The 20,803-nt window shown below is 31.7% G+C and overlaps 4 protein-coding genes and 1 non-coding gene across 10 annotated transcripts; 3 read left to right on the top strand and 2 right to left on the bottom strand.

Moving 5' to 3' along the window:
* The first annotated feature begins 1,314 nt into the window (after positions 1 to 1,314).
* Positions 1,315 to 3,920, top strand: LOC137814919 (small COPII coat GTPase SAR1A-like). The gene is made up of 3 exons (XM_068617869.1): positions 1,315 to 1,662; positions 2,221 to 2,352; positions 3,464 to 3,920. Exons 1-3 carry the CDS (start codon positions 1,534 to 1,536, stop codon positions 3,782 to 3,784), a joined length of 582 nt encoding a protein of 193 aa, XP_068473970.1. The 5' UTR covers positions 1,315 to 1,533; the 3' UTR covers positions 3,785 to 3,920.
* A 2,216-nt stretch (positions 3,921 to 6,136) lies between these two features.
* LOC137814916 (uncharacterized) lies at positions 6,137 to 9,223 on the bottom strand. The gene is made up of 10 exons (XM_068617865.1): positions 9,070 to 9,223; positions 8,882 to 8,962; positions 8,765 to 8,792; positions 8,607 to 8,689; positions 8,384 to 8,416; positions 7,533 to 7,611; positions 7,378 to 7,430; positions 7,189 to 7,249; positions 6,778 to 6,857; positions 6,137 to 6,541 (listed from the first exon to the last, which is right to left on the bottom strand). The coding sequence occupies exons 1-10, from the start codon at positions 9,088 to 9,090 to the stop codon at positions 6,455 to 6,457; spliced, it is 606 nt and encodes a 201-aa protein (XP_068473966.1). The 5' UTR covers positions 9,091 to 9,223; the 3' UTR covers positions 6,137 to 6,454.
* Positions 9,224 to 9,280: 57 nt separating this feature from the next.
* TRNAP-CGG (transfer RNA proline (anticodon CGG)) lies at positions 9,281 to 9,352 on the top strand. The gene has a single exon. It is a non-coding gene; the product is annotated as a tRNA-Pro (tRNA).
* Positions 9,353 to 10,321: 969 nt separating this feature from the next.
* LOC137814911 (probable protein disulfide-isomerase A6) lies at positions 10,322 to 14,354 on the top strand. 2 transcript variants are annotated; one of them, XM_068617858.1, is made up of 11 exons: positions 10,322 to 10,667; positions 10,763 to 10,847; positions 10,951 to 11,048; positions 11,169 to 11,224; positions 12,086 to 12,203; positions 12,316 to 12,343; positions 12,473 to 12,564; positions 12,649 to 12,805; positions 12,920 to 13,044; positions 13,208 to 13,307; positions 14,028 to 14,354. In XM_068617858.1, the coding sequence occupies exons 1-11, from the start codon at positions 10,504 to 10,506 to the stop codon at positions 14,094 to 14,096; spliced, it is 1,092 nt and encodes a 363-aa protein (XP_068473959.1). In that variant the 5' UTR covers positions 10,322 to 10,503; the 3' UTR covers positions 14,097 to 14,354. The 2 variants fall into 2 exon arrangements, with proteins under 2 accessions (XP_068473959.1, XP_068473958.1); XM_068617857.1 differs by having other exon boundaries at positions 10,363 to 10,667; positions 14,031 to 14,354.
* Positions 11,739 to 20,096, bottom strand: LOC137814910 (uncharacterized). 5 transcript variants are annotated; one of them, XM_068617854.1, is made up of 2 exons: positions 18,817 to 20,096; positions 11,739 to 11,796 (listed from the first exon to the last, which is right to left on the bottom strand). In XM_068617854.1, exons 1-2 carry the CDS (start codon positions 19,806 to 19,808, stop codon positions 11,754 to 11,756), a joined length of 1,035 nt encoding a protein of 344 aa, XP_068473955.1. In that variant the 5' UTR covers positions 19,809 to 20,096; the 3' UTR covers positions 11,739 to 11,753. The 5 variants fall into 5 exon arrangements, with proteins under 5 accessions (XP_068473955.1, XP_068473953.1, XP_068473954.1 ...); XM_068617852.1 differs by lacking the exon at positions 11,739 to 11,796 and adding an exon at positions 15,861 to 16,171; XM_068617853.1 differs by lacking the exon at positions 11,739 to 11,796 and adding an exon at positions 16,140 to 16,238.
* Between the last annotated feature and the right edge of the window lie 707 nt (positions 20,097 to 20,803).

Below are 20,803 nucleotides of genomic sequence, written 5' to 3' on the forward strand. Positions count from 1 at the left end.
CAATTCTTCGTTATTTTTCCTTTATTTGATTTTTGTTTTAGATGCACGTAATGTAAGGTTTGGGATTTGGAAATATTGGAGGAAATTTGATTTTTTAAGTTTGATCTTAAAACGTTGATAATTGTGTTTGATAGGTGGAACTAATCAAGAAATGCAATTAGTGATTGTTTCGTAATTTTCGTAATTAGCTCGAGTTAAGAAAGTTAGTTTAATTAGTTACAATACTAACTTACGATAATTTCTACAAAATAGTTAGTACTTGATGCTATATTTAATTATAAATTGTTTAGAAAATAATACCTAGGTAGTAATATAATCCAACTTAGAAAATAGTATGTATTTTGAGTCACGAATCAATTAAAATGAGATACACAGCCTTTAGTAATAACCTAAATAATATAGACGAATGTATCAAACAGTAAAAAATTAATAAAATTTGTATACATATAATTTTATAAAATGAATATAAGAAAAATCCATCTTAATTAAATGTGAGTTAATCATAATAATAAAATTAGTAATTTTAATTATCAAAAAGACTTTACTCATAAATTAAATGTTAATATTAAATAGAATTATTTAATATTATTTTAGTTAAATACAGTGTGATTCCTTGATGAATTTTATCGACACAAATATGTTTGGTTTTAGTTAAATATAGAATATTTTCTACAGAATGTATATGCATAATCGAATAAATATATATTTGTTATGTTGGTCGACTAACAATAATAATAATAATAATAATAATATATAATTAAAAACTATTATTATGAAAAGTGAAACAGTAACATCACATTGATAAAATAAATAAAAGTAAGATAAAATCATTCTAATAATAATAATGTATATAATACAAATAAGCATGGATTTGTTAATTTAAGTTAAAGATTAAAATAAAATTTGAGAAGGTTTAAAAACTAAATAAATCACGTGAGCTAGTAGTAATTCAGTCTCACGTATTAAGATGACTAACGTATATTTATGGTACCTTTTTAATTGTATTGAAAAGTGAATATCACAAGTAATTAAAATATTCTGATATTAGGTGTTTCAATTTTTTATTATTCATGTGACTCTTCTTTAAAATTATACACATCATGTTTACGATGATGCTTTTATATTCAGATATTACCCTGGGATTATAATTAAATATAATAAAACAGGATTTTTGCGTTTTAAATGAGTAAAAAAAATCAAAATGGTATCTCAGAGGCAGAAACAATCACCGTTTCAAAAGACAATATTAAATTTAATTTAAATTTTAAATACCAAAATAAATCTATAAACAAATGAAAAAGCAAATTAAATTTTAGTTTAGTAAAAAAAGAAGTAGCGAAAATATTGTATGTTACAACTAATATTTTGCAAACAAATAGAGTCCGAATCGAAATGCAACCAAGCACTTCCTCTCTCCTCTGGTTTTGGGGTTAGGTCTTTCTACTCAAAACAAAACTTCAATTTCTGATTCAGTACGCGGAGATCGAAATTTATTGGTGCTAGCAATTGAGGTAATTCGCAGATAAAAAGGCAATGTTTTTGGTGGATTGGTTTTATGGGATTCTAGCGTCGCTTGGCCTGTGGCAGAAGGAGGCCAAGATCTTATTCCTGGGCCTCGATAACGCTGGCAAAACCACCCTGCTCCACATGCTCAAAGATGAGGTTCCTCTTCTTTTCATCCATTTTCCCCTTTTTCATTCCAATCGTTACCGATATGTGTAGTATTGTTTTTTCTTTTGGATTTTATGTGTTTTCCTCAATAGCGGTGGATCTATGCCCTTATTTACTTTTCCTATTTTCACACTGGTTTTAATCTTTACTGGGAAAATGATCTGGGTAGTTGAAAAAGTTTAAAGAAAACAAGGTTATTATGGTTTTTTATGTCTTTCTGAAAGATACTCTAGTGTTGATGGATTTGCTGTGGGGAGAGGGGAGTTTACAACTTTTCTTTAGTGTTGTTGGATTTGTATGTTTGCCCCATGTGGGAGCCTTTCCTTGTTTTAGCAAGAGACGTTGACATAAACTTGTTAAAGTGCTGAGCTTCCTAACATTACCTTTCTCTATGCACAATTGGCTACGGTGTTGACATGCTTTGGTTTATTGCTTTCTCTTGACATCGAATATTGAATGAATAGCATGTGTGTACTTCTCAGTCTGTAGCTTCTTGAATTTCCATGGTCTTGCTGTGATGTTTTTTTATTATGAGAATTGGTTTTGCAGAGATTAGTCCAGCATCAACCTACCCAGTATCCTACGTCAGAGGAGTTGAGTATTGGAAAGATCAAGTTCAAAGCTTTTGATCTAGGGGGTCATCAGATTGCTCGAAGAGTGTGGAAAGATTACTATGCCCAGGTCTCTTTCTTTTTTCCCTCAACATAGTTTTGTTGAAAGTGGGATAATATTCATCAAGGTTGGTTTTTAACCAAGTCGAATTAGTCATGTGATCCTTATAGTTAATCTCAATTAGTGGAATAAGAATTTGTTGTTGATGTATAGTTTCGGGCAATTCTAAAGTCTGAAATTGTCTTAATCACACAATGGGTGAAAACATATGACTGGATGTCGCTAGGCCGTCTCTAGATATATTAAGATCTTGGCCTTGTTCCCCAATGCAATTTGTTTTCTGTCTTGTTTACATGGTTGGCTAGACATGATTTGATCTTAAACAGAGCCAAACAACATTGCGGGATTCTTGCAGCCTATCTCACATAATAAATTATATTTGTTAACATGGCTAGACATGCTAATATGTGTTGATAGTGGTTGCAGGAACAAAGCTGCACGAGGTGTTTGACTTAGAATATGTGAACTGCTTCTAGCTGTTACCCAGGATAAAAATATCCGAGTGTTCCGTACTGTCATTGGCGGAACAGAGATTAATTGTAAAGTATAAACTATACTTTTAGGCTCTGTTTGGTGTAGAGGAGAGAAATAAGGTAGAGGGAACTAAAAAAAAGAGAATTAGTGAGGAATGAAGTGGAAGTGAAAGGTATGAAGACAGATAGAGAAATGATGGGTAGAGACGAGTGGAAATAAGTGAGAAATAATACAGTGAGTCTTACTACTTTTAAAATTATTTCCACCTTATTTCCATCCACCCTCTCCCTTCTAATTTCTCACCTACCATACACACCATTGCTGCAGAATTTTCTAAAAGATTAATATGTGTTTCATGATATGATTACTGCTGAACCAAAGAATTTATGCTTACTATTTTATTATGTTTGTTACCTCATTTGATTCATGTGTAGTTGCAGAAATGACGGGTAATAGCTTGCTGATGTCGCCTTTTTCACTTTAGAGAATGAGCTAATCATACATATCTGTTTCTGAAGCAGTTTCGGATTTGGTGTTTTGTGACATTTTTTTTTAACTAGGAATCATTTTTTCTTGCCCGAGATCTTTTATTGTATTGTCTATTTATTTTGTGATGATGATCAAGTTGCATCCTTCTTTAATACAGGTAGATGCAGTGGTGTACTTGGTTGATGCGTATGACAAGGAAAGATTTGCTGAGTCAAAAAAAGAGCTGGATGCTCTACTCTCTGATGAATCTTTAGTCAGTGTCCCTTTCCTTGTCCTTGGGAACAAAATTGATATTCCATATGCTGCCTCAGAAGAAGAGCTGCGTTACCATCTGGGCCTGACTAACTTCACCACAGGCAAAGGTAAGGTAAATTTGACCGACTCAAATGTTCGTGCTATGGAGGTGTTCATGTGCAGTATTGTGAAGAAAATGGGCTATGGGGAAGGTTTCAAATGGCTTTCCCAGTACATCAAATAGTCCATTACCAAGAGATGGCTTGGTTTCTCATTTCTAGAAGTTTGTTTCTGTAGTTATGATTTGGAGGTATTGATGGTACGAAATTGCAGTATATTTCAATTTTATTTAAATATAAAATGACTGAACCTACCCCCCACTTCCATCTCCTTTATAAGCTGATAAAATTTCAGTTTTTCTGTGGTGATTGATGAATTTGGTCCATGATTTCTACAACCGCTTATTATTCCTCCTCTCTTCACGGTCTCTCAAGGTAGACTTGTATATATGTGCGAAGGCCCGTGGGCAGCCCGTTTAGCCACATGGGTCTCTATAGATAGAGTTAGTTATGGGCTTAACATTTCACACCCCCTAAATTTTTTTAGCACCTCACTTCGTTCCAAATGGACTTTATGTAATGTAAAAAGCCTATCGTGGAATGAATAAAATGTGTCAAAGTGATTTTATAGTGTAAGAAAAAGATTGGACTTTCTTAAATTTAAAAAATACCTGGAAAACCTATTTCTGAATGCATAAAACGTTTCCCAAATAATTCTATGGAGTGCAAAAGAAAATATGCCCATTTAGATCTAGGTCCATGGAGCCCATTGATGTAATTTTTGTCATAAACAAAAGCTAGTGTGACTGAAGAAGAGTATGCCCACAAGCCACTAGACTCACTAAAAAATTATTTATTATTGGATTGTAATATGTTTATTTTATTATTTTTAAAAAAAAAATCCATATATTTATTTATTTTTGTTCCATTCAATCATAATAACATTACAAAAAAGGGTGAATCGATACACTGCTGTTTCAGATTATCAGTGGCGCTACTCAAATAAAATGAATTCCACTCTAAATATATTTATTATATCTGTAAATGAAATTATAATATATTTACCATCATCATGTTTTTGAATCAAATAGTGAGATGCAAATAATCTAGGAAGACTAACTTTGTTTAGAATGGACACAAAAATATATTTACTATTATCATATTTTGAATCAAAGAGTGACATGCAAATAATCAACGAAGGAACACCAAGACTAACTTTGTTTAGAATGGACACAAAAAAATTTAAACATCCTAAAAGCATTAACTAAGTTAGAATTGAAAATAACCAGACATGAAGTGTGTAAAATTTGATTGGGTAAGTAAGCACATGATAAGATATTGTATAGCAAAAAGGGTAAATAAAATAACATAATAGTTACTAATATTTATCCATACCTAAAATATTGTATAGCAAAAAGGTTGATTGTATAAAAATAATACCTGAAACAATACTTAAGAAAACTGGCAAAATAATAATAGGTAAGTGAATAGAAATTGTATATAATGATATATTAAGTTAATATGTTAAAGAATAAACATATGGGGATGTAGCTCAGATGGTAGAGCGCTCGCTTAGCATGCGAGAGGTACGGGGATCGATACCTCGCATTTCCATTTTTTTTGTTTTATTTGATTTGCTGTATTCTCTTTTTATCCTGTCATGGTCACCATTATTACTCCAAGGAGATGACCCATTTCAATTTAAAAGGACAAATTATAAATCCTAAATCATTTTTTTTCTTGCAAAAATATAATCGAAAAATGAAAAGGAGATATTTAAATAAAATAGAAATTTTTTAATCTGAGTTTTTTTAATTATTACAAAAGGAAATATATCAAAATTAAATAAATATTTTTATTTTTATGCAAAAGAATTTAATTTTTTTGAAATAAATGTCACTATTATTATTCTTCAGATATAATAAACATTCAAAACAATTTTTTTTTTAAAGAAAAACATTTGAATGTTATATTCTTGATGCGTACTCTTTCTTTCTCAACTATATATCTTCTCTATCAATATTAATGTAAAGATATTTATCTATATACTTTTAAAGAGTATTAAATATTAATTTTAGGTATTAATATTTAAAATTACCTAATGTTTTTTTTTCTTCATAATGTTAAATATTAAAATTTATATTTTAAAATTTATATTTTATTTTTTAATACAATAGAAATTAAATACTTTATTCCAAAAATAAAAAAATTTAAAATAATACAGTATTTTCAAAATGATACAATTCAAAATTTCTCTTCCGAACTCCACTTGAATTAACATTTACTTTCCAATTATTTTACTAACAAATATACAGCTTGAATTTACATTTACTTTCCAATTATTTTACTAACTATATACAGCTTTCGATGATCTTGTGTACCAAAAGTTAATTGAATTAGAGCACATAACCATGGCAAATGCATGTTCCAGCTAGTATTCTTGCCAGCAAGCATTGCATAATGAATCATGCAGAATATTGTAGTCATTTCTATTCTCCATCAAAATAATTATACCCTAGAAAAAGCCACAACCCAGATTGTATTGAATGTTCATATTTAATTTTTTCCATTTGCTACAACAGCAAGTTGTCTCTCCCCACTATGGATGGAGCATAGAGGAGAGTACAAGTACCAAGCTTTGTATAATACATCAGGTTAGCCATCAGAAAGAAATGTACATGAATCAACCAAATCACATGATTGAATATCACCACGCATACTACTGTTTGTGACCCACTATTCCACCATTCCGCTTATGCCACCCAAAATGAGGCTGGAAGATATCAGATTCAGCTTACAACTGCCAAATAAAGATTCCAAATCTCGTAACAATTCATTCTGCTTACGGAATGTCATCACTTTTTGGATGACCGGAAACCTCCAAAACCCATCATGGCAGCAACATCCGGATCGATTTCAGGTTCTTCCACTGCCTTCTCCTTCTGAATTCAAAAATTGAACACGAGTTATTGACTATGTTGGGAGAAATAAAAAAAACGATATTTAATTGTTAAGATAACATTAAAAATCATTATTAGAAAGATGACTGCTCAAAACAAGTAGATAACATAAAACAACATTTACTTGATGGCACGAGGAGAGGAGGGAGGATGACAAAAAGGCTTATTCAACATTGCCCATTTCTAACTAAAAAAAAAGCAACTGTACATAATTTTACCTTTTCTTTCTTCTTTTCTCTTCGTAGACGCTTTTTTTCTTCCTCTTCTTGTTGTTGTTTCAAAATCCGCTCATCAAGATCTGTGACAGAATATAAGTTAATTTCTATATTCAAGAACCAAGTCCATCTTAAACAATGGTGGACTATGGTGTGGACAAGCTGCCAAATCTTTTTACAATTTCACATGAATACATTTAAAGAACATATTATTCTCCTAAAAAAAACAGACCATGGAAAACATTACTATTTAAGGAATCATATATTTAACATTAGTTCAAGACCCACCACTGGAACGGAAGATCAGTCAAACTTATACAGTTTAAGGCCAAGAAGAAAAAAATATACATAGACTTTAAAGTTATTTGGTTCAATGAAAATAACAGCCAACCCTTCTCCAAAACAATGTTCTACCTTGTTCAGTGAAGCTACCAACATCTTTTCGTTTCTTAAGAACTTCAAATCGTTCCTGAACCTGTGTTTCATCAAAAGATTTAGTAGTCATGCAGAGGAACATATAGAACTAAGGAACTACATGACACACAAAGGTATGGAATTTATCATTTGACTTCATAGCGAATAGAGAGCAATCTTAAGTTGCACCTGTTTGAGAGAAGCACGTTCTACTCGCATAGACATGCCCAAGGCTCTTTGATCTAAGGAACAACAAAGAAATAAATATGAGCGAACCACAGGCACTTAAAGCAATTACATAGAAAAATTAGAGAAAACATGCCACAAACAGAAAGACTACATACGTTTCTTTCCATTAATATGATCCAAGTAGTTTGCCGAGTCCTTAACCACACATTCACAAACTGAGCAGTAGTATCCAGCCTGCAATAAATGTAAATGATCGGTGAAACAAAAAGACCATCCAGATAGCAAAAAAAACTGTGAAATCATTTAATAAGTCCTATTCCTAGTATTCCTTAGCGCATATACACAACTAACAGACATATACACAACTAACAGACATATATACAACTAACAGACATATATACAACTAACAACCACACCACAAGGATGAAAATTTCCCTAATCCAGAGGCAGCGAAGATGTTCATTTTCAGCTCTATACCTCTTCCATCCTATCTCGTGTCCTGTAGTTTTATTCAGCTGAACATGGGAATCATATGCAAATTGTGCACCAAAAGGCATTCGCATTGGTGATGGGTCAAAGAAAAAAGAGTGCAAATCATTTGTGGGTATTGACAATGCCATAGATTTCTAACAGTGCTGGTATATAATGCCAGACTTTACTAAGAGAGGTCAGTAATGTATTGCTCTCCTGGAAATTAACAGCCAGAATTATGGCAATAGTTAAATTTTAGGAACATGTGTTACGTCCAAAGACACAACTGGAAAATTTTATCATTTAAAAGTTCGACATGAAACTGGAAAATTTTGAAATTCATTTTTAAAAAGTGCACCTATTCCTAACATATAACACATCCCCTAACAAAAGAAACTAAGGTCAAGAACAGGAATTAGAAACTAGACAAGAAATCAAAATGAGAAAAGAACAACATTTTTCCAATCCAAAAGTGCCTGAATACAACAGTTATCAATAACCCTAAAACAAATATGAAAAAGTTAAAAGCAAGTACCTGCTGACTTAGTGGTGCAACCGGTGTAACAACCTGCAAAAGTTTGCATGTTATCAGTACAGCAGAATAGCAGGATTATGTGATAAATTTTTGGTACCTGTGGATATTACCCCTGCTGACCATTCATTGCTTATATATTTAACAAAATACTATATAGATGTTTGACATTCCTTTATAACCATTAGAGCATTGAACTTAGTAATCACTGCTGACAGTAACATACCTGAGTCTTGCCCAAGCGAGATTCAAGGTCCACTTCATAATCTCTGTGCTTCAAGGGCTTCCTCTGCACGGGAGGACCTTTAGCTGCACCAATAGGATGTTGTCGTTGTCACTCAAAGCAAACATAACTCCAACCTCAATACTAATTAGGTAACTTACCTTTAGGTTTCGATCGACCCTCCTCCTCCTATTCACAATTAAACACACACATGCACAATTAAGAAACCTAAATTATTTAAAATCAGAAGCAGAATCAGAAACACCAACACAACACACCTGTCTCTCGCGCTCCCGTGCTCGTTCCAGGTACTCTTCTCGATCAAATTTTCTTCTGAATGTGTTGTCAACCCCAGCGACCTGATTCAAGTCAAATATGTAGATAATCAGAGAAACAAATAGAATCTTCCATAATCATCGACGGATTGTGGAGATGAAACGGGGAGATTCCAAGATTCTGCACTTACATTGTTACTGGTGTTAGACATTGATACAAGCAAAGGAATGAAAACTAACAAATGTAGAGGAAGTTACAATGATCACCGAAGCAATTTGGTAATTGATTGAAATAAAGGCACATTTTCAGAGGATGCTATCAAACCCTAGTTTAAGTGCGGGGAAGAAAGAATAATATCAAATGAACTATTCATTAAATAAAAATTAAAAACTAACAATTGAGGGTGTTTGGTCTAGTGGTATGATTCTCGCTTCGGGTGCGAGAGGTCGCGAGTTCGATTCTCGCAACACCCCTCTATTATTTTTAATTAGATGGTGATAGGATAAAATTTGTGTAGACTATTTACTTGTAAAATATTTTATCCTACACGGTATTGTTTAGCCGTTTATTTTTTAATTGTAAATGAAATGACTTTTATAAATGCTTACAAAACAAAATAGGTAAACACCTCATACTAATTTAATATGTGATCTTGAAAACTTTAATTGAATTACTTATCATTAACAACGTTAAGATAGTCATTAAAAGAAGTACACTCTCAACATAATTAATGATATTCATGTAAATGATATGTGTCATCATGCATTTTTATTTTTTTTAATAAAATAATTTTTAGTCCCTAAAATTTATATTAAATCTTATTTTATTTCTTTAAATTACAAAATAATCTTTTTTGTTTCTTGAATGCAAATGTGATATTTTAAGTCCTTCAATGTAAAAATAATTTCGCTAGTTTTCCAAAATTTAAAATATTTGTTCTGTTTACAGATTTTAAAGTGAATTTTTAATTATAATTTTAAAGTTTACATGGTTTAAAAATCGTTGACTAGAGAAAAAAATTAATAGTGTTTAAAATATTTTTCTCACTTCTCTTTTTCTTATTTTTTTGCCTTGTGTAATGGTGGCATGAGTATTTGTTAGTAGATTCAGAAATATTATGTACTCTACATATTCTATCCTTTGTGTTCTTTTTTTAAAGGATCATTTTATGTTACCATAATCATTAACTCTTAATATTGGTGTATTAATTATAAGGTGAAATTATGCATTGAATTCAATGTCCGTTACAATATATTCTCTAATTTGCTATGCTAAGATATGACATGTTTTATTAAATTATATGTACATGGTTCATTTAAGACAGTTTAAACATCAATTAAAAAATTATAAACTTCACTAATAATCCTATAATTTTTAATAAACTATGGTCACTGACAAAAAAAAGTAATAACAAGAGCCACTTAATTGTGTTGATTTTAGTTGATTTTTTCTTTCTTGATTTGATTGTATTTATTTTCCCTTTAGGTGGAAGCGAAGAAAAAAAAACAGAGGAAAGTTAGAACAACACCAAATCGAAGGAGAAGAGTGACAGAGGTAGTGCTTTCACATTGATACGAAAACACAGAAAAAATCAACAGAGATCGAAGAGGAAGCAAAGCGAACAATGTGGAGCTCCACAACGAGGATGGTGGTGGCCGCTGCAGCCATAACGCTCATGATCTTTCTCTCATCGGCTTCAGCCGACGACGTCGTTGCGCTAACCGAGGACACCTTCGAAAAAGAGGTTGGCCAGGATCGTGGCGCTCTCGTCGAGTTTTACGCCCCCTGGTACGCGCGAATCGCGATTCTCTAACCTCACGCGCCTCCATTTGATTGTTTCTATCCTTGTGAATTATAAAATCTAATTGTGTTTTCAATGTCAGGTGTGGACATTGTAAAAGGCTTGCGCCGGAGTACGAACAACTTGGAACGACTTTCAGAAAAGCGAAGTCGGTTTTGATTGCGAAGGTTGGTTGCTAGCGTTTTTCTTAATGAGATTTAGTTTTTTTTTTATTATGATTCGTTTTATAGGATCAAAAGTTTTTTTTATATAGTTAGGATCTCTTGATAGGTGGATTGTGATGAGCATAAAAGCGTTTGCACTAAATATGGGGTTTCTGGTTACCCTACCATTAAATGGTTTCCCAAGGGATCTCTAGAACCAAGAAAGTGAGCACTTTGCCTTTACTTTCATACTCTCTCTTTTTTTCCATAGAAAATGTCAGAATATTCTTCTTCTTAACTTGTAGCTATTCATTGCATCTGATATCATTTGATTGAAATCTCTAGGTACGAAGGTGCACGTTCTGCAGAAGCGCTTGCTGCGTTTGTGAACGTTGAAGCAGGTATGATTGTCGTGCAGTGTCCATTTGCTGGATGTAAATATGCGTGTTTTAATTGATTCAAATGCGATGTTGGGGTTGTGACTTTAGAATACTTTGAATTACTTATTACTAATTTGGCGAGGTGATTTGAAGATATTAATGAACTTGCATTCCCTGGAATGTTGGACCTATAAATATGTTTTTCAAGAATGTTGAAGATATTTTTTTTTGGTGCACGTGTTGAGAAAGCGTCTTTTTGTAACTAATGAATTTTGTTTCACTCATGCCTAACTGATTGATAGTGGTTGAAATTATTATCCAGAATTATCATGACTTTTTGAGTCACTGTACCAAATACAATGAGAGTCTATAAGGTAAAAGTGTTTCTGAGAGCTTGTCTAGGGAAAAGATAAAGTTTTTTTTTTTCAGTAGAAAGGCTTTTAAAAACACTTATAGCTTTGTTTGGTATCTGAAATGACTCTTATACTTAGTAATGCAAAATAACCATCTCATGTTTTTTCCTCTTTAATTGCCACGCTGCTCACTATCTCTATTGTAGTATGCTCTGACGATGTTGTCTTTCATTATTTGTTCTGCATGGCATTTTGAGAAATGTTAGCAATATACTATGTTGAACACAATCTTTATTATTAGCTAAAATTTATTGAAATCACGCAATTTTGTGGGTTTGGCGCTTTCTTTATGGAATCCCACTCATGATTAACAGTTTTCAATTAATTTTCACTAGCAGTAAAGAGTTCAAGAGAACGAGTGTGTTGCTTGCACTTCTCTGGCATTTTTAGTGTTTCTATATTATTGTATCATTTCTTTGTATAGTATTAAGTCAATTTAGCATTGATATGACATGTCTTGTTAATGCAGGTACTAGTGTGAAGATAGCTTCTGCTCCATCCAGCGTGGTAATTCTCTCTCCAGAAAACTTTGATGAGGTTGTCTTGGATGAAACAAAAGATGTTCTGGTGGAATTCTATGCACCATGGTAAGTATACCTAAGATGATCTGCAAAACTTCATTATATCGCTAGATTTTCTTTTTCATTTTCAATTTTTATTTTGAATATTTTTCTTGATAAATTTAATAATGTTTTACAGGTGTGGTCACTGCAAGGCCCTTGCCCCTGTAAGAATGTTCTTCTGTGCTTAGACGCCTATTATATAGCTCATGGTTATTGTATCTTAATAAGTTTCACCTGCCTGTGATTATGTCAAAGGTCTATCCTGTCCTGATGAAGTTCTTACTATTTTTCAGACTTATGAAAAGGTTGCCGCAGCATTTAACCTTGATGAAGAAGTAGTTATAGCCAACGTTGATGCTGACAAGTATAAGAATTTGGCTGAGAAGTGAGTGTTTTATCTCCTATTTAAACTAGGTTGATATCATATTTAAGAAGTAAACGTGCCTAATTTGGAAATTTGCCAATACAGATATGGTGTTAGTGGCTATCCTACACTGAAATTTTTCCCAAAGAGCAATAAAGCTGGTGAAGATTATAATGGTGGTCGTGATTTGGATGATTTTGTAGCCTTCATCAATGAGAAATGTGGTACATTCCGTGATGGGAAGGGACAGCTCAGTTCTAAAGTTAGTTAACTACATATGTTTATTTTTTTATTTTTTTAATCAGCATACATATGTTTATTAAAATGAAAGAGACCGTAATAATATCATTATAATGGCTACACTATTCTTATGTAGGCTGGTATAGTAGAATCTCTGGATGACTTGGTGAAGGAGTTTGTGGATGCTGAAGATAATGATAAGAAGGCAGTATATTCCCAACTCGAGGAGGAAGTTAAGAAGCTTAAGGGTTCTTCTGCCAGGTTTGAATGATTCTATATTTTTCGGTTCTGTTATGGTTTCTCAGGTTTTATTTTTAATTGTGATTATTGTGAAGCCATAAATGTTTTACCCACATTTCTTTCTTTAATTCTAAACATTTATTTGTTTGATTTTATGACATTTGTCCTTTTTTGTTTGGACCAGATATGGCAACCTCTACTTAAAACTTGCTAAGAAGAGTATGGAAAAGGGTTCGGACTATGCAAAGAATGAAATTCTTCGTCTTGACCGCATGCTTGAGAAGGTAATTTGATCACATTTTCAAATTTGATATTCTAAATGTATGAGATTAATGTAATCATAATATTATAAAAGTGAGAGGTGCATATCATAATGTTATTATTGGGTGTATTCCACTTCTTGGGATGGAATAGTATACAAATCTTTTCTTATTCCACTTTTTGGGATGGAATACTATACAAATCTTTTCTTACTGATGAAACGTTATGATTATGACGATATTCTGGTCATGTTCATATTTATCTTGCACTTTAATTCTGTTGAACAAACCAGAAATTATATGCTGCATAGCACACCAAGATGAAGATAATGAATATATTGGTAGAACTTTTTGCTACTCATATTTTTCATATAAGGTGCTTGGCTCCAAGCCTTTTCTTGTAATTTATGAATATCATATTAGAGATCCGTAGTTTTGCTTCAAAGAATTTGATATTATGGAAATGGAATTCTCTCAATTGTCATGCTGGAATCTTCAACCGATTTTTTTTTTATTTCATTTTTTCAAATGCTTATTACATTTTCAATCATTTCATTGTCATCCTTTCATTTTACTGCACTATTGGTGATTATGTAAATTGTAAATGATGTACTTGGTTTTTGTTTATTGAAGGCTTAAGTTAGAGTCCTATGGTCTGATATGTAATCAATTAGCACAAAACTTTGATTTTTATTGTTAGTAATTTGAATTACTCGTCTGATTGAACTTTTCTGCCTTTTGAAGAAGTCAATCAGCCCAGCAAAAGCAGATGAATTCACTCTGAAGAAGAACATCTTATTCACATTTGCTTGATCTTAGTGTGATAGAAGAGTCATTCCTTTCTCTACAGGGATGATTTATATTTCCGTCAGTTTCTAGGTGTTATCATCCTAGTTTTCTAGATGTCCCATTTTCTATAAGTAGCCTTTCACGCACATTTTTGTACTGATCATTTTCTGAGTCCCTTTCACGCACATTTTTGTACTGATCATTTGGTGAGTCGTAAAATTAAAGCAAAAGTACAATTTTCATTTGAGAAATCATCATACTCTAAATTGTTCAGGCTAGATCGTTATTGTCTTTTGTTTTTTTCCCTTCAATCGACCTACAACTACAATTTCACATGTAAAAAAAAACAATCTTTGCACAGAGCTTGTTTGTTTGCTTATAACAAGCTTATAACATTATGTGTTGGACTTCAGAAACAACTGTGTTTACTTCTTTTTTTAATTTGTTTAATTATTTGTTTTATTCCTTTAGCTATGAAGTTCTTTTGCAGTTTATATGCACAAAAAATACTTTTTATAATTCATATACTTATATTATCTTTAATCTCTTTTAATTCTTCTAGAAACAGCAATATTAAAATAATGTGGTAAGATTAAGAGATTAAAATGGCTTGTAATCACGAGTTTTAATAAAGTTATATTGAATTTGTTTGTAATAATGAGTTTTAATAAAATTATATTGAACTTTGTCTGTTTCGACTTCATTATGAAACAGTGTGTTGAGCTTGACATGATTTTGTAATTGTGTCAGTCAGTACAAAGAAGTCGTGTTTAGATTTATGGACTTTAATTTTACTAAATATATTTTTTTAAAAGTTTGTATAGAAAAATTCTAAAATATACTAAAAATATTTAAAATTATTAGTAAATAGTTGATTTTTTAAAATTTTGGTGTCCTCAAAATTGGAATATTGGTCATGACATTTCTTCTTTCAAATTCTTAACACTATTTAATTTGAACATTGGTCATGACATTTCTTCTCTCATTTGAGAAACAGCTTTCATTCTTAACTATTTAATTTGAATTTTTTTATAAAAATATTCCGACGGTTTGATTTTTCTTTTATAAAACTTATAAATTTATTAAAAAATTCCTAAGTTTATTTTTTTTACAACACTTTCTTACTTTTATAAATTTGTCAAATAATTATTTAAATAATTTTTGAAAATACTTATTTATTTTTAAAATTTCAGTAAAACTGAGGTTGTGACAACTTTAACATAACTTTAAAAAAAATCATTAATAAAAAATGTATCATGTTAACACGACTTTATACTCAATATCAAAATCGAATGACACGACTTCATTTTCACATTCTTAAAATTGTGTAACCAAGTAAATAAAACCCATTTTAATAATAAGTTTATAAAATTGTCCAACATAGTAAAAAAACCTTGAGCTTCCTGTAGGTAGTTGCATAATATTGCTACACTTCAAATTTTTAAATGATCGTGCAGTGAGAATTTTTGTAGATGTTTTTACCAAATTAGTTTTAAATCATTAAAAATGTAATTTTACTAGTCTTCTGTAATGTAAATGTGTGTTTAAATTCATTTCAATCACATCTTAGTTAAGGTGTGTGAGATTGATTTTTAATGCTAATCAACTTCTGCGTAGGTGTGGAGTGAGATTAATCCCATTTTCATTGTTTTAAACATTTCTACTCAGAAGTTCTATACTAATTTGACGTGAGAATCATTCATGTAACTAGAAACCTAATACCACTAAACAAACAATTTTATATAATCATATACAAAGTAAAAAGAATCAATTTGACATTTTTTCAATATTAGATTAAGTTCCCTTATTCTGTTGGCACCATTGTCCACTTTATGTTGTCTTTGTTTGCAGAATACAGTGATTACAGGTAGAATTGTGTGTATGAGGTAATCCACCTGAGTGTAGGGTGGGGGAGAAAAGCTGACATGGACTTAGGGGAATCCATCTCATTCAGATCAGAAGTAGTAGGTTATCTTGTTTTTAGTATTGTTTGTGTAAGGTCCACAGAGGGAGAGGAGCCCCACCTTTGATTATTCATGTTATGAGATTGAACATCACACTCCCCTTTATCCTCTCTATTTCTCTCTATTGTTTCATCCCTAACAGACAAAAAGGAATGTTACTTTCATCATCCCCAGGTTTTGCTTTGCTACACTAACCCCATTCCTGCTCAAACACAACAATTATTTTACTCCTCACATTCTATACTTTACCTGGGGAAATTAACCAATCTCATTATCATAATTCAACTATTGTTGTACTTTAAAATATCCAAGTTACCAATATTGTTAATAGTCAATAAAGAATGTGATTGTCAATAACATTCTAAAAGTATAATGATTCTTTTAAGATTTTAATAAAAATATTTTATAATTAATATTTATAATTTAAATTTTAAAGAATTTATAAAATTTGAAATTATAATATTTGAAAGAATGTTATTAATTCACAAGAATTTAAAATGTTTTACATATTTAAAATTAAAAAGTAGTATGCATTTCTACCTTTTTATAATTTATTTATTTATTATCTTATTTTAAAAAATTATGTGAATTGAAAAAGATTTAAGTTGCACCCAGTCAGGCATTACAGTAAATCATTTAAATATTAACAACATTTAGAAATTATTATTTTTTATCTGTTATACATTACTCTAAATAAGTAAATATTAGTTATCCATTAAAAGAAAACACAAATATAAGTGAAATATGAATGTGTAATCAATAATTCATTATCTCAGAACAAAATATATTAAACTTATAAATAAAATAAAATTGAAAATAATAATCATAATCAATAAAAAAATTACAAATAAATTATATTTTTTAAATTAACAATATAAAATTTATACTAATTATAATAACTAATTAATTCTAATATATTGTTCTCTTGTATAGTTTTTTTTTCTCACCTATCTAAAATCTCTCATAAGTCGTCCCAGTCTTAACCATTTTTCATTCATACTGTTATGTCTGAACTCATTAACTGATAACTTTAAACAAAATAATAAAAATGGTTAAACAGCTTTTTTTTTCTACAACTTTTTAATCAACAAATTTGTAATAATGTTTCCAACTTTATTTTCCGCTACAAAACAATTTTGCGAATATTTCTAAAAATCTTCTAGTGTTTTTTTAAATGTATATCCATATCCATCACATTAATAATAAGTTTTTTAACCAAAACAGATTTTTTTAAAAACATATACAGTCCTTTTAGTTAGGAAGACCTTTTAAAATGTCACCTTTAAGATCTTTAAAAGTATAAGCATTAAAATAAAATAAAAATAGAAATTTAACAAATATATTAATTTTACATTATTAATTAATTATACCTTATTATTAAAATAATAGAACCTACATAACTACTCTATCACTAATTTATGCAAAAAAAATGTATAGTATATCATCATTTTTTTCTAATTATTGTTTTTCATATAATTTTTAATAACAAAAAGTCGATAGTACTAAACAAGTCTAGATGATGTTGCTGAAAAAAAAAAGGGGATTGTAACTATGATTAAAGATAAATATTTAAAAGCCTAAAAGTCTAAGTTCGAAAACAACATTACTTATCGAAAAAGAAAAAAAAAATAAAACCCTATTTTCATTTATTAAATAATCCCGTATAACAGTAACAATAATTAAAAGAAATGGATAGTATATCTATGTGTAAGAATATCTTTGAAATTAGAAAAAAAAGAACTCTACCACTGTTAGAAATTGAGAAAAGTATAGAAAAATTAAAAAAGTCTCTCATATTTTAAATACTAGTTCTATGCATATTGTTTCAAGTAACTTAACAAAAAAATCTAGTTAAAAAGGTTTGTTATTTAAAAACTAAGACTTAATTACTAAAAAAATTATCCTTTCATTTTATCTCTCATTTATAAGATCACAGTTAAGAAAAGTGTGTGCACCAAACATCAAAATGATTGTTATATAAATATCAATAAAACAATGCAATAACTTCAATTAGAGATTATTCATTACATACCAGATTGTAAGTTATGACAAACTTATTGGCAATTAATTATGAAATAATCTTAATCGACCTTAAGTCCACATCTTAAGAAACACGTAGGACATAAGTTCAACATCTTGTTATTTTTTAACCGAATCCATTAAGATAGGTCAAATTAGATAAGGCCATAACAATTATAGTGTTACATGAGCTTATGCCCCCACTTCAAGCGTATGGATCATCTTATTTGCAACAAGACAAATCTCATGTATTTGCTCTATTCCAAGTCCCCACAGATGTACTATTTGCATAAACAACAAAAAGTTTAGGACACCAAAGATGCCAACAAACACAAGCATCTTTCAATTGTGGGTCTGCTTAGAGCTACACTAGAAACATCTTCCAACTGTGTTTACTCTGGCTCCCCAGACCTAAATCCACCTCACACCCTCCCCACACCACGTGGACTCTGTAACTGTTCAGTTTTATATATTTTTGCATTTTCACATTTTCAATTCAATTCCTCTCTCTTTCTCTTGATCTAGAACCAGCTAGTGTGAATATAAACGCAGACTCAGTTACTGCACATCAAGCATTAAATCATTGTACACTGTTTATGAACATCTACAGATACCACAATAGGAAGCGCGATCGATCGTGAAGCCTCGTAATCAACTAAACGATTCAAAAAAAACGATACAAGAACAAATAATCATGATATCTGTACAACCTTTTTCTATGAATTATTGAGAATATAGGAATAGGAATAGGAAAAGTTTACCTGGAAGAAACAGGGTTTAAGGCTCTGGCGAAGCCACTCATAGCACCATAGCCTTTCGAACTAAATCCCAAGCACCCAAGCAAGCCTTGTCGATATGGCAAAAATGTTTTCCTTCTCAACTCCTCCGCTTGGGCTCGGTTCGCTTTATAATGCAACTCGTGCGGAGATAACGATAACGGTAAGCGCCTCTTTCCGACGCCGTTAGTGGGCTTTTCTGTTATCTTCTTGGACTTCGGCGGCCCATTTCCCTGATTTTGGGCCTTTTTATCCTTGATCGGGGAGAAGGAAATAGTGGACCAGAACTTGTTGTTGCTCCTTCCCTCGCTTTTACTTCTGAGAAAATCCTTCAAGAAAACCCATCTCTTCGAACTCCTCCCTGTTGCTGTTGCACTGGAAGGGGTCACGTTTTCCTTCTTCTCCGTTTTCACCTCGCTCACCGCATCCTCGCTCTCTACCCACTCCACCGGCGTGTTCCTCAGAGGAGACAGGGATCTCGTCCTTCTCCTCACAGACTTATCGCGCAACCTCAGATCTCTACCTCGTACACGCGCTTCAACTTCCTCGTTTTCTTCGTCCTCTTCTTCCTCCAGATCCAGCAAGGGAGCCAGAACCTGCGGACGCTCCAAGTGGGTCGAGAGCTTCGTGGGCCGGATCTGACCGTTCAAGAACAACTCATCTGCCGAGCTCATCGAACCGGAACCATTAAACCCGGTCGACCCGAACCGTGCCGAGAACTCAAACTCGCAGGAAGAGGAACTTTTCTCAAAGGAAGAGGAAGAGGGTGCGTAAGTGGAAGCTGCTGTTATGGTGAAGTGCATTGGACTCGCCGGAGCGCTGTAGAAGAAGCCCCCGCCGGCTGCGGGTCCTCGGCCTGGACTGGAAGGGGCACTTACGTAGGGAGTGGAGCATGTGCTGTCCATGTCTTCGTAGAGGGAAGGGTCTTCTTCTGCGTTTGCTTTTTCGCCATTATTGCTCCGGGTTTGGAGCTCCATTGCTCTGCTATGGTGTCCCAAGAGAGAGAAAGGTGCAAAGCCTGCAACAGCAACTGCAACTGCAGGAACCAGCTAGTGCAGAAAATTAAGGAAGACAAATGAATAAATAAATACTATAACAATATTAACAGAACACAACACAGATATTGTCTCCCAAAATTGCCCTTCCCACTCTTCTTTTATATCCTTCATTGCCATTGCGGAAGAAATTTATAATAAAACAGTGTATGAGATGAGAACATCAAATTTTTTTATTCGGTATTTTTGTATTAATTATGATAACATTATTTAATTAATAATTATCTCACTTGTTATTATAAATGAACATTAAACTTAATTCTGATAAGAAAAAGATTCTAAGTAGTTTGTCCCAATGATGATTAGGCTGAACATTGCCAATTTTGTAAACTAATCAGTATATGATATTCTTCAGTGTTTCCCTCTGGTGCCTCATCTCTGGGTGCATAAAACTCAGAAAATCCTACAATATTAGTAGCTATTTGTTTACCAGATATTAGATTGATTATAATTATTTACATTTGTCTATAAAATCTCCCTTCTGTTAGTATTTTTTTATATGAGAATTTCTCGGTATACTTCATAACACTGATTTTATTTAAACAAATAGCATGCACATCATGTAAGATTTTTTTTATTGGCTTAATAGTCCTGGAATATGAGAAAAAAGAAATATACCGACATTATAATATTAAACTAACATTATACATCCCATGTATTTCTTCTATTATTGAAGTAGGTTTTTAGTTTAAAAAAATTCAACTATAAAACGTGTAACATCTCAAAATATTATTAATTTTATTATAACTCAACAAAGGACCACTTCAAAATATTCAGTAATTTAAAATAAAAAAATTAAACATAATATATATATATATATATATATATATGATCCTGTCATCAACTCAAGCATGGAGGAATTGCTTTGTCGCTTCCTTACCCCGCCTATGCAACTGTGCTATCCGCAAGAATGCTCT

This window comes from Phaseolus vulgaris, chromosome 1, assembly GCF_000499845.2.
Source record: "Phaseolus vulgaris cultivar G19833 chromosome 1, P. vulgaris v2.0, whole genome shotgun sequence".
NCBI lineage: Eukaryota > Viridiplantae > Streptophyta > Magnoliopsida > Fabales > Fabaceae > Phaseolus > Phaseolus vulgaris.

Excerpts from the sequence above, each read along its gene's own strand:
- LOC137814919 (XM_068617869.1), top strand. The coding sequence starts at position 1,534 with ATGTTTTTGGTGGATTGGTTTTATGGGATTCTAGCGTCGCTTGGCCTG. Across the intron at positions 1,663-2,220 it reads TCCACATGCTCAAAGATGAG|AGATTAGTCCAGCATCAACC; the intron begins GTTCCTCTTCTT and ends TTGGTTTTGCAG. Across the intron at positions 2,353-3,463 it reads GGAAAGATTACTATGCCCAG|GTAGATGCAGTGGTGTACTT; the intron begins GTCTCTTTCTTT and ends TCTTTAATACAG.
- LOC137814916 (XM_068617865.1), bottom strand. The coding sequence starts at position 9,090 with ATGTCTAACACCAGTAACAAT. Across the intron at positions 8,793-8,881 it reads CACGGGAGCGCGAGAGACAG|GAGGAGGAGGGTCGATCGAA; the intron begins GTGTGTTGTGTT and ends AATTGTGAATAG. Across the intron at positions 7,250-7,377 it reads AACGTGCTTCTCTCAAACAG|GTTCAGGAACGATTTGAAGT; the intron begins GTGCAACTTAAG and ends GATGAAACACAG.
- LOC137814911 (XM_068617858.1), top strand. The coding sequence starts at position 10,504 with ATGTGGAGCTCCACAACGAGGATGGTGGTGGCCGCTGCAGCCATAACG. Across the intron at positions 12,204-12,315 it reads GTGGAATTCTATGCACCATG|GTGTGGTCACTGCAAGGCCC; the intron begins GTAAGTATACCT and ends AATGTTTTACAG. Across the intron at positions 13,045-13,207 it reads CTTAAGGGTTCTTCTGCCAG|ATATGGCAACCTCTACTTAA; the intron begins GTTTGAATGATT and ends TGTTTGGACCAG.
- LOC137814910 (XM_068617852.1), bottom strand. The coding sequence starts at position 19,808 with ATGGAGCTCCAAACCCGGAGCAATAATGGCGAAAAAGCAAACGCAGAA. Across the intron at positions 16,172-18,816 it reads TTAAACCCTGTTTCTTCCAG|GGATGAAACAATAGAGAGAA; the intron begins GTAAACTTTTCC and ends TTTGTCTGTTAG.